Below are 13,344 nucleotides of genomic sequence, written 5' to 3' on the forward strand. Positions count from 1 at the left end.
ACAATCCAGAAGTCATACTCCTATATATTTACCCAAATGAGGTGGAAACGTTATGTCCATACTAAAACCTGTGCACAAATGTATATAGCAGCTTTACTTATAGTTGAAGGACATTTTGATGAATATGTCTTTCAATAGGTAAATGAGTGGATAAACAAACTGCGTATATCCAGACAATGAAATATTATTCAGCAACAAAAAGAAATGAACGATCAAGTCATGAAATAACATGGAGGAACCTTAAATGTATATTACTAAGTGAACAATGCCAGTCTGAAAAGGCTACATACTGTATGATTCCCACATGACATTCTGGAAAAGGCAAAATTATGGAGACAATAAAAGGATCCTTAGTTGCCAGAGATGGGGGTGGGGATGCATAGATAGAACACAGAGGATTTGGGGGCAGTGAAACTCTTGTGCACGATGCTGTAATAGTAGACATATAATACGCATTTGTCAACTCCTGAACTATACAATACAGGGGACCCTAATGCAAACAGTGTATCTTAGTTAACAATAATCTATCAATATTTGTTCATCGGTCATAACAAAAGTGCCCCTTCAATGCAAGATGTAAAAAGGGGAAAAAGTAAGGAGTATATGGAAACAATGTACTTTCTGCCTAATTTTTCTATAAACCTAAACTTGTGCTAAAAGGTAGTGTATTAATTTTTTTTTAAAGGCTCCTGGCTTAGGACAAGCCAGAGGACTTGAATTGTGAGGTCTATCTCATCATTCATTGACTGTCTACTGCTCAAATACTTCATATGCACTGTTCAATCCTGCCTTTATTAACCCAGTGAGGTAGACAGGGAGGCACACCTGCCACAATGAACTCAGTGGCTTAATAACGATTCCATAAAATAAGCCACCAAGCAATATTATTTCATCCCCAAAATCAAGAATACAAAATTTCACACTGGCATGGCCAGCATGGAGAATTGTAACACTGAATTAGGGGCATTTTTTAATCCACTGGAACAATCACATCTTTGTATAATGTCTTTAATGCCAGGATTCACTGGGAAATATTTTCACCCACTACAGAAAAATCAGGACTTTGTCAACTGCCTTTGACGATTCTTTCCAGGAAACATTTCAAGCATGCATCAGAGGGGCCACATTCACTGGTGACATTTACAAAATTTAATCCTTTTCAAGATCTCCTCAACCTTTATACACACTGGAAATGCTCATGTTAAAATTTCACTTTCCTTTCATGCATAGCTTATTAAAATTTATAATCCAGCTGAGATACAACAGTTCAAGCTCCCAAGTCCATTTAATATGTGAATTGATATAGAGCTCTAAGAATTTTTAAACTATTGATTTTGATTTCATTCATCCATTTAATGCATGTCAGAAAGTTCTAGTAATCAAAATCATAGTCCTGATAAAAAAGTCTCATAAAAACTATTTCTGCAACATTTCCCTGTCAACATAATAAAACTCAAAATATATAGTTTATGTCAAATACATACTTGATGTTCAAATGCCATTGCTACCACTTATAGCTATATGATTTCAGGAAAATACATTTCTCCAAGCCTCAGTTTCAATACTGGTAAATGGCTGTAATTATAGCCAAGATAAAGAATTATGAGAATAAGAAATTATATAATATATATTTCATTTGTAATACTCAGCACTGTGCCTGGTATAAAAGTAGGTTGGGATATAAATTGGTAGCTATTATTTTTACTATTTTAAGCTAAAAATTAAGGGCATTGATAAATTCAAGGATGACTTAGAACTTATATTAAATAATCATATACCCACTGGACTTCTTATATACCAAACAACAAATCTGCTGAAGTTTATGTCGAAAAAACAATTAAAAGGCTTTTCCAATAAAACCAAATGAAAAAAAATTGTTGAAATATATTGTAAGATTTGTGGGGTTTTTTTGATCATTTATAGTTAATTCTAAAAAGGATCTGAGTAATCTTATTTACTTATAGAAAATGGATCTGAATAACTATTTGCTTATAGAAAACAGATTCACTACTGTAAAAAACTACAAATCATGCTCAGAGGATCCCAAGCAAGAAGACTGATAAGGTAGGCCCTGGCCAGGTAGCTCAGTTGATTAGAACATTATCCTGATACACCAAGGTTGTGGGTTTGATCCCCAGTCAGGGCACATACAAGAATCAACCAATGAATGCATAAATAAGTGGAACACAACAAATCAATGTTTCTCTCTTTTCCTCTTTCCCCTCTCTCTCTCTAAAAAAAAATTTTAAAGACTGATAATGTATTACATAAGGAGTCCACATTCAATGGAACATTCCATTTTTCTAGGTGACACTATTTGCTGTATTTTCAAGGTCAACTAAAACAGCATTCACTCCATTTTACAACCAAAGAAGGTCTAATAGTGACCAATATTAAAAATGTTTCAAAAATACTTTCTAACAAACTTTTTTTACAAATTAAATAGAAATATTTATCTTACAAATTAAAAAAAAAATTCTCCAAGCTTCTTCAAATATAACTTCAACATGGAGGGTGTTGCATCCCTCCTGTCCCCTCATTACAGAGTCAGCCGTGCTATCAATTTCTGAAATTTCTTTTGAATCTGGCCTTCCATCCCAACCACCAGAATTGTACAGACCTATCTCCCTGCTTCCTGAGGCCTCCCTTCTGTTCAATCCTCCACACTGCTACTGGAATCATCTCTCTAAAACCTATCTCATTGGCCCTGGCTGGTTTGGCTCAGCTGTTGGAGCGATGGCCTGTGGACCAGAGAGTCCTGGGTTCGGTTCCCACTAGGGGCACATACCAAAAAAATAAAAAATAAATAAAAAAATAAAACCTATATCATTGGTAATATCCAGCTGAAGATCATCAAGGTTCCCCTCCCTGCCTACAGAATAAACCCACAACTGGGTCTTGGGTGTGGCATTCAGGCCCTTTCCAATCTGGTCCAACATAATTTTCCATATTCACCCATTTGCATCTTCCAATAACCTCTATCCACTCCCATCCCTAAAACCTACCATGCACTTTAGCCAAGCATTCAAAATAGATTCTGTGGTTATGCTCATAAAATAAAAAGTCATGCTAGTCTCTCCTCTTTGTATTTTCCTGACTGGTACCTTCACCTTCCTACAGGATAAAACCTCATTTGACACTAAGTACAAAGCTTTCCCCAACACCCAACCCACATAGAATTATTTGTTTCCTCTTCTGAGATTAAAGTAGGGTGGGAAATAATAGCACATAAATTTGCATGAAAGAAATAGACCAAGTATAAATAAGTAAAATCCTTACTTCATCACTAATAGAAATAATGATATACTTCAGCTGATAGTTACCTGAAATTTCTCTTTGAAAGTAGGTAGAATGTGATCCCTAAATTACTAAGAGCTGAGAAATGGATACAGAAGTCTTTCTTCAACAGCCATTATAGAGAGAAAAGTTCCATGTAGCTGAAGCATTCAAGTTTCTTTTTAGCTGATATGAAATGCTAAACATTCTAAACTATAGATCTTCTCACTCAATTCATTCATCAGGTGTATAGAGCCAGATTATTTTACTGCATTTATACATATTACACTCAGTTGTGCAATGAAAACAGAAAGGAACATATGACAGCCTAGATATTCTATCTTTTTGTCACCTTTATAGCTTCATGGTTTTTTTACAATCTGCAACTTCATGAAGATGATTTCATCAAATTCTCCAGCTCCCCAAAGAGCCAGACTCTTGAGCACACATGACCCAAAGGTAGAAACACAAGTCCTTCTTTGCCTGGCTACAAAATAACAGTTAGACAAGAGATTGTTCTCACCACTTCTCCTTACACGTTATTTATTACCTAGTATCATCACTGAGCCAGAAAACAAGCTTCTCCAAATTGCTCAAAGAAAAAGTTTTAAAAAACATAAAGCTTTTTAAAAAGTTCCTGACTAAATAAATGTTGAGATTACTGTGTAAGGCTAAGTCTGAACAAAAGAAATGGGGCATTGGTATGGCATTTGCGGTTCAAAGTTAAATTCACTAAAAATATCTAATAACCTGTTACATTCCTGAACTTGATATATGTTTCTTATAATGTGAGGCAATGAACACGTTCTTTGGCCATTTAAATCCTGATTACTTGGTAGAAATCACTTTTCAAGTCCATGTTGTCACATTCTAAAACATTCAATCATGTCTCTTTGAAACTCCTCAGGGACGTCAATGGAGATCTCAGATGGTCTCTCCAACTTGATGAAGTCAAATAACTGTGTTATGGATGTTAATGTGTTCAAACATCAAGTTTCTAATTTCAGGATAGACACTTTACCCTCTGTGTGCCAGACTCAATAGCCATTCTTTCCTTATTCTTTAGAAACAGAACTTCAGTTCTGTTCAGGGCTCTAAGTGAGGTCAACCTAAAACTCTGTATAGTCTTAGTCTGTCTCGCAGACAGCGGTGGCCCCTGGAACAGGTGGGCCAATGAGGTACAAGAGGAGGCTGCTAAATGGGCTTCTGAAAAAGCTTTTTAAAAAGGGGCTAAATCAACTAGTTTGCATCTGTTGTCCTTTGTCCCTGCACTTCCCTTCTTCCTATCCGGAATTAAGACAAAAGGGCTGGAAGAGAAGCAGCCATCTTGTGAGGACAAAACCACCACGACACATGACAAGTGACTAAGCACAAAAAAGGAGTCTGGGTCCTACTGGCAAACAGAGGAACCCCAAGGCCCTGGCCTTCTACTTTGGGCCTCTCAGTACCTGAGACAAAGAAAACATCCATCTGGTTAAGCATCAGCATCTGTTTTCCGTTACAGCCAAACAAAATCTTAACTAACACATATTACCAAATAAAGCCTATTGCATTTTTTAATGAAAAGAAAAAGCCCAGACTAATACTCTTTCAACTGGCTACAATATAACACTGTCATGATGCAACACAGTTAAAGTTCACTTATTACACAACTGACCATTAAGCCATGAGCAGAGCATGAACAGATGACATTTGAAATCAAGTTTTTGCAGAATCCTGAAGAACACCGAGCTAAATTCTATATAATATATGACTGGAGGGGGCCATAATTCCTGGACACTTTTATATATTAGTCTTCCATTATCCATGGTTTCTCTTTTGTGGTTTTAGTTACCTGCAGTCAACCACGGCCCAAAAATATAAAATGGAAAAACCCAGAAATAATTCAAAGTTTTCAAAGGTGTGCCCCTCTAAGTAGGGTAATGAAAGCTCTCCTGTCCCACTCTGTCCTGCACTGAGTGAATCCTCATTTGTCCAGCATATCTTCTCTGTATATACTGCCCGCCCGTTAGTCACTTAGTAGCCGTCTCGGTTATCAGATCAACTGCCTGGTATCACTGTGTTTGTGTTCATATAACCCTTATTTTACTTAATAATGGCCCCAAAGCACAAAAGTAGTGGTGATAGCAATTCAGACATGCCAAAGAGAGTCCATAAAATATATATATGTATAAGAAAAAACATAGTATATATAGAGTTCAATTCTATCCTCAGTTGGGCATCCACTGAGGTTCTTGGAATGTATCCCCTGTAGATAAGGAAAGACTAGTGTACTCCAACTTCCAATTCAACTGGCACCAGAGTTGGTTTACCCAGTAAAAAGACAGGATTTTCACCAATCACATATCTATGTAGGCTGTAAAACTGAACTGAAAATGAAAACTACGGTTGGAGTAGTTCTCGGTTCCTTTTGTCACCATGCACATAAGCAGAGTTATATTGTCCTACTGAGAGAAGGAACTAAAATAATTACTCAAAAGTGTTTGTGAAGAACAGAACATTTTGACTTCTTTCTAAATAATCAAAGAGGATTTTTTAGTGATATTACAGACTAACAGATCTGCCATTCAGCTTTCACAGAGAATAATAAAGAAACACTTTTTACAGATGTCTGAGGACAAGTAATTTCCAGGTCAACAGAAAAATATCCATTTTGTTAGACCAAAATAATTTAACTTTTTTATTAAATATAAAATATATAGAATAAAATTTATTGGGTTCACATTAATGATCTCATTTTCACACTTAATGTCATATTTTAAAAAGTAACAATGTGTTAAAAATACAAAATCTTCTAATGACAGGCTCAAACAGCAGAATTTCATAGATTAAAGTGACAGCTAATTAACTTTAATAATAATATATAATAGTTCATTATAATAGCAGTATATAGGTTAATTTCCTTACACTGACAAGAAAAACAAGAGGGACCATGTTGCATAGTTCATGCTAATCTACAAAAATGGTTTTTATTCCATGACAAATAGACTGGGTAATTTCTTTTATATAGATATAAAAGAAAGCCACTAACATGGATATTTCCAGCATAAACAATAATAAAGAAATATGTTTTGTTCATAAATAAATGCCTTTATTCACCCTGACTGTGGTATTAGCTGAAATAATGTGATATTTTAAATCAGATGCCCTGAATATTCTAGTTGAGAATATATTTTATAAGTAAAAGGACTAGAATATGAATCAGAACACTGCACTGGTATGGAGCTCTTTGTGTGTTATTCTAATTCAGCAAACAGTTGCCTATTTTCACTCAGAAGTAATGGACCAAAGCAAGATACCAGAATAGACCACACCATAAATACTTAGGCCTCACTCGCCACTATTCTTGTTTTTCTACAGAGGGCTAGGTTTGAAGTCCTTCCAAAGCTGTCTGAGGACTAAGTCTAACAAAACTATCAACTTCTGAATCTAATACTCCTAAATGCTAACATTATAGATGATTATAATTCTACATTTCTGACAACTGACAGATTTTGAATTTGTTCCAGCTGACTCTACCACTTACACTATTCAACAGCTGGGCATATGATAACACGGCAACATGATAATATTCTAGCTCAATGCAAAGTCATTCTGTAACCAAGAAACTTTGCCAGAAATAAAAATCAAAATGACCTCTGTTAAGTTCAAATGGGAATGTAAAATGTTTTGAAGAATGCATGATTTCAGAAATGAGCAACTGCACTTTGAGAGTTTAGTGAACTGACACTCCCTATTCAAAGCCTACAATTCTTTTCTGATTAGATCAGCCCCCGTAGCAAGTCATCAGGATAATAAGCACTATAGTGAAGTCATCGTACTGGATACTGATGGGAAATCATAACTGGCTTCAAAACATCAGGAAACAATGAGTTTTCCAGGTCTCCAGCTTTTCATGTAATACACTGGCCAATACTCTTACTCCTCTTTCCAAGACTAAATGAGATATAGAACATTGATAAAGCCAAGTATGAATTGATTTTAAAGCCACAAAGAAAATGAAGGTAAGAACCCTCACTTTTTCAGCAAAATTTTGGACTGTATGTTTGAAAAAGTACATGTTTATGTGCAATACTGATCATTAGGGTATAATTAAAATGAAGTGTAGTGAGAACTACAGTAGCCTATACCACTTCAATGTCTTTTTATTTCCAAAAGCAAACAAAGAAACGCTTTTAAATAATGTCTGCTTCCTCCAGACAAGTCAAATCAGCACTTATAGTATTCAAAGTTACCTGAAATCACCCATGTGTCACTGAGGTAAAATTCTATGGGATACAAAATTCATCCAGCTCTATTTTTTTTTTTTCAAAAGTAAAAAATGTGTATCTTTTAGTACTTTCAGACTTTGTTTTTTTCTGACTTTTAAGCGCACAGGTGTATGTCTTCCATAGGGTTTACCAGTCTACATGATATTTCCCATTTGTAAAGTTCTGGAGACAACTGATTAAGAAATTCATTTTTAAATGGAAAGACTGATATAAACATGAGTATATTACATATGAATATACACATGTACACAAATTCAACAAATGGACTTTAGCCTAAAATATCACTGTGCTTGCTCAGTGGCAGCATTATACTCAAAAGGGTCTTGGCACAAAGGAGTTCTGATTGTACTGTTTACAAAATGCTACACAGATTAGAAGAATTTCAGTAATAAAACATGTTCTATTTTTTTAGTGAGTTTTGAGCTTTTTGGAGATTTGGAATTTAAATATTCAGTTCTGGATTTTATTCTACTTTCAACTAATAGAAAACTATTAATATGAACATTTTAACGATATAACCCCCATTCAATTTACAGAAATTGAGTATCTTAAATCCAAAGCAAATATTCAAGATGCAAAACCATTTGAATCCAACCTATGAAACAGGCCACTATTCACTAGTAATATATTAAGGCTCTCTGAGCTACCTTTGGGCGTGGAGTGTTTCAGGAGCCACAGTAAGGAGATCATCTGTACACACTAAAAAATAATTGCCTGAGACAAAAAGACCCCTTATGATGAGAAGGTGCACTGTCTACTACTATATTTAACCATGAAGTCAAAATAAACATTAATACCAAAATATCAATATTTATCACTTTGGCATAGAATTTCCCAGAACACAAAGGATAGACAAAATGACATCTCAAAATACACTCCTTTACATTTACATTTACAAGTCTCACTGACTTAAGTCTAACATCATCACATTATCAAATAATTATTGTGATACATATGAATAGATATACAGTCTCAAGCCATAAACTTTTGTCAAATAAGATTATTTTAAGAAAAACGATTTGGTGATGCTCTCAGTGGCAAAACAGTCCATTTAAGAACCCAATAACCTTTTCTATAGGGCTAATACCCCGTGCCAGGCAAGGGCAGCAATGCCTTAGTAATCCCATGGAGTATTAAGCGGTATCCACCCTCCCAGGAAGAATTATGATTATTCGTAGTGCTTAAGAGCTATTACAAGGGAGAAAAACGCAGTGTGCTTCTTGGAAACCAAACCCCTTCCCCTCACTCCACCACCCATCCAAGGGCGTCTCCGGACCGTTACCCACCCCACCACCCTCCCAGCGTTGGGAATACTGAATCTAATGCCAAAAAACAACAACAACAACAACAACAAAAAACCTGGTTCATTCCCCATATTGCTCCAGACACCTGTTTACTTGTCCCCAAGCTGTGGTGGCTCTGGTTAAGCAAAGGTAACGGTTACCCCGCTGGTCCGTGCCAAGCTCTGCAGCCCGAGCCGGGGAACCACATACCTTTGTACCTCTCCAGGACATCCTCGTAGGCCTGGAGGTACTCCTGCTCCTCCACGTACAGGTAAGCGGCTGGGGAAAGGTACCCCGCCATGCCGAAGTTTAGCTAAGCGATGACTGGCCAATTCCCCTCTCCCCCTCGGAACCCGGACAGTAGAGTATCTTAGTCAGCAAGACGCAGCCTGGAGGACTGGAAAAGCGGAAGGAGCGGCGAGCTGGGGGAGAGCGCTGGAGCCGGAGACGCAGAGCCGGGGGCGCGAGGGGGCGCGAGGGGGCTGCGGGCGCCGAGCAGGCAGAGGAAACGCCCAGGCTCCCTGTCGGGCCGCGGGTGCTGGGCCGCCCGCTCCCGGGAAGCCAGTGTCGCTCTCCGGTTTCAGCAGCAGCAAATCTCGGCGAGCCCAGGGGCGGTGACAGCAGCGCCACGCCACGACCAGTGGAGGAGCCTGGAGCGCGGCGGGGACGGGCGGTGGGCAGCAGGCGCCGGGACCCTCCGAGGCCAACGCGGCCGCCACCCTGGCCGTGGGCTAGGCGCCTGCTCCGGGCCCGGCCGAGACCGCGGCGGCCGTGCGGGAGGACCGGCGCGCTGCCTCCGCCCGGGATGCTGCGCGGCGCATCTGCGGCATTTCCTGGCCGCCGCTCCGCAGACACTCGCCCGCGCCCAGGAGAGAGGGAGGGCGGAGGGAGGAGCGCGGAAGGGAGGGGGCGCACCGCGGTCAGAGCCCCGGCTGCCTAGGCTCCGACCCGCGCCGCTCGGCCCCTCCCTTCTAGGCACAGCCGCTGCGCCCCTGACCCCCTCCCCAGCTCGCCCACCCGGGTTGGCAGCGCAGCCAAACACGCCCCCCACCCCTCCCCCCACCCCCCGGACACTGGCCGGCTAGCCCGGATCCCCAAGGACGAGGTTTCTATTTGGGACCCACAACAGGTGCCTGGGAAACAAAGCCGCAGATCGAGGCTACTAACGTGTGCAGCCCCCTGTGGAGGAGTCAGCGACTCTCTCCAGGGAAGGGGTGGCCAGGAGGAGAGTGGCAAATACTTTTTTTAACCCAGCTTATGGCACGTAAGGACTCAGGTCACTCTGTGGCAGCGCGAGGTGGGAAGGGCACGGGGGTCCGAGCCCAGGGCACATCACGGGGGTGGGGCGGGCGGTCTCTGCAGGTGGCCGGGCGCGTCAGGGCCTGACAGCCCGTGCGCCTCTGCGCCTGCGCAGCCGGCCAGCCGGCCTCGACCACAGGACCAGTCTTGGGTCCCTCCCTTCCGCCCCCCAGAGCCAGCCGGTGAAGCTGCCGCTGCGCTCCGTGATGGCCCCAGCCCGGCTGTTCACAGCTCCCCAGCTTACTTTGTCCCCTCTCTCCTTCTCTCTACCCATCATTCATTCCCCCACCGTACTGGTATCCACTAAACTTGAATAAAAATTGGTATAAGTCATTTAACTTTAGCATATCATATACTAAAGTGGGCGAGTTTAAGGGTCCCCTGGAGGAAACAGTTGATACCCAGGCATGTGAAGGGATATATGTCAGAGTTCTGATTGAAGCCAGGCTGCCTGGCTCCTCGGTAACTCTGACATTGGCGAGTTACCCACTCTGAGCTTCTTTTCATCAGTAAAATGGGGATAACAGTGCCCACTTCATAAAGTTGCCATATTAAATAGCTTTATAAGTATTAGTTATTGTTATAATTATTATTAGATAATCTAGCTCATTGTTCAGCATCTGACTTATGACAAGTTTTCCTCTTGCCACATCTTCCTATCCTGTGTCTTCTTTTCATATGTACTAACATTTTGCCCTTGAATTTTTTTTCTTTATTTTTTCAGAGTTGTGAATCTGGACCATTCTCCTTCCATTAACTCTTACATGAGATGAGTACTCCTGAAAAAACTATACTCTTGAAAGAAAACTTAAGTTTGAACTGGAAAGCTTTACTTTCCCTCAGCAATGGCCTATTCCCAACAAAGAAAAACCGTGTCTTTCTTTCCTATTCTGATCACTAGATTCTAATTTGAGTTTGGTTCCCATGTCCCACTAAGACTTTAGGATCGCTAGAGTTTTCTTGCTACTTGATAGGCATTTATGTAAACATTAGTTCATGAAGTAACAAACACATCATATGGGACACCTTCTTGAAATGAAAGGGTTAGCAAATTAGATTCCTAAGAGTCATTCCATTTACAGACCATACATGTACAGACATAGATTCTCAAAACTGTCTTGTCTCCCTCACAATGACTAAGGTCATTGAGGGCATAGTCTGAGTTTTAATCACAGTCTGACAGTCATACTCAGTAGTACTCAGTTTTATGAATATAATCAGTGCACACTTAAATGATTTTAAATGTCCATTTAAGGAGCCAGTCAAAATTAATAGAAGCAGCATTTGGGGCTATCTGCAAAAACAGCCTTTGCCTCATGCATTATTGGAATGGTAATATTGGGTCAAACTGCTAATAATAATAGTGTATTCCATAGAGAAGCAGCAAAAGCACTGTATTTGAGTCAAGACTACCTGAATTTAGACCCTAGCTCTGCCACTTCCTAGATGGATGACCTTGGGAAGTCTCCCTCTCTCAGAAGATTTCTAGACTGAAATATGGAGAAAATAATAGTACCTTCTTCATAATGTTGGGAGGCCTAAATGAAATAATAAGTGCTTATAAGACCATCTGGCCATCAGCAATCTATCATTTATAGAACATCTTCCATGTGCCAAGGAATATGCAATATGTTTTGTATTCACGACTTTATTTAATAATCACAACCATGGCCCTTTGCTAGAGGAAATAAAAGTTTAGTAAACCGCCCTGGCCGGTTTGGCTCAGCGGATAGAGCATTGGCCTGCGGTGCGGAGAGACCCGGGTTTGGTTCCCGCTAAGGGCACGTACCTCGGTTGCAGTTTGTCCCCGGCCCTGGTTGGGTCGTGTGGGTGGCAGCCACTCAATGTGTCCCTTTCACATCAATGTTTCTCTCTCTCTCCCTCCCACTCTATCTGAACAAAAAATGGAAAAATGTCCTCAGGTGAGGATAAATTTAAAAAGTTTAGTAAACTGTCCAAGTAAACACAATTGGTTAGTAAAAGGAAAATTAAAATCAAAGTTCTCCTGAGTCCGAAGTCTGACTCTGTTTAGATCCTTCAATTCCAACTTCAAAGAATTCATGAGACAAAAAACAAAAAAACACTGTATTTTAATATAGCATTGTCACTAACAAACCATGTACCCTTACTTGAAGACTGAAAAACCCAACTTACAATATCCTGTAGCTAAGAACAGCAGATCTATATTGTTTTACGTAAGGCATTATACAATGAGTATTTCCTTACATTCTGTTATCTTATTCTCACCTTGACCCCCTGAGAGACAGGAAAGGCGTACGGTATAGTCCAAGACTTTAAAATGAAGAAACATATAATAAATGCAAAAGCACTTTTAAAAATATAGTGTCAGACATATGACACCATCACCGGTAAGGCTTTCTGAGATAGAAACCTGATTATGTCACCACACAGGTTAAAAATCATTCAGCGGTTCCTCACTCCTTAAACATAAACAGTCCAATCTCCTCAGTATTGCATGTAAGCACCTTCATGGTTTCTGCTGTCCCCTACCAAGCCCCATGCTTTAGCTGCACATATCACTAGAAGTCTTCATTTAAACACATCTCCATACTTTGTTCTTGTTGTTCCAGCCCTCTGAAATGGTTTTCCCTCTCACCCTAATCCCATCAGGCTCTCTCAGTCTCACCTCAAGTGGCACTTCCCCTCAGAAACTTTTCAGGAACCCCCATGCTTCCCCTTCTCTAGCCAAGTTAATTACACTCTCCTCTGGGTTCTTTTACTAGTAGGTACTTAGAGCCATTACACCTAATCTCTCACGCCATGTTGTAACTTGAACAGCACATCCATTTGTCAAGTTAGACTATGACTTCTTTAAAAGCAGAACTGTGTGCTTTTCTTTATTATATTCCAGGGGCTCAATATATACTTATCAAATGTGAGTCAATTAAGGTTTTCCACAGACCATCTGGCCTTTTTTGGCTCTAGACATTTTCATATTCAGTTCTATTTTTATGACCTTCGAAACAAAAATATTGACCTTTCAATTCCTTTTTTACTAAGTAATGAACAGAATGAGTATCCTCACACCATTTCTGAACCTCACCCCATCTCTTACTAGAGGTGAATTTCAGAGATGAGGTGAGCTTCAGGCAGAGTGTAAAAATGTCTGATAAAATTAGAAATCTAAATCTTAACAGTATGTTTTCAAACTAGCCACAGCACCAAATTCGCTCACATGCCCTGTTCCCTGATCC

At 39.9% G+C, this 13,344-nt stretch overlaps 1 protein-coding gene across 7 annotated transcripts in view; it reads right to left on the minus strand.

Moving 5' to 3' along the window:
- The window catches only part of DST (dystonin), a 432,181-nt gene that overhangs the window by 322,332 nt on the left and 96,505 nt on the right, over nt 1-13,344 (minus strand). For 4 of the 7 annotated variants that reach the window (XM_036248928.1, XM_036248927.1, XM_036248929.1 and 1 more), the window contains exon 1: nt 9,041-9,673. The exons of the other annotated variants lie outside the window; for them this stretch is intronic. In XM_036248928.1, the coding sequence (XP_036104821.1) occupies nt 9,041-9,131 (91 nt within the window). In that variant the 5' untranslated portion in view covers nt 9,132-9,673. Of the gene's footprint in view, nt 1-9,040; nt 9,674-13,344 lie in introns of those variants that run through there. 7 annotated transcript variants of the gene reach the window in all.

Source organism: Molossus molossus, unplaced genomic scaffold (genome assembly GCF_014108415.1).
Source record: "Molossus molossus isolate mMolMol1 unplaced genomic scaffold, mMolMol1.p scaffold_m16_p_8, whole genome shotgun sequence".
Lineage (NCBI taxonomy): Eukaryota > Metazoa > Chordata > Mammalia > Chiroptera > Molossidae > Molossus > Molossus molossus.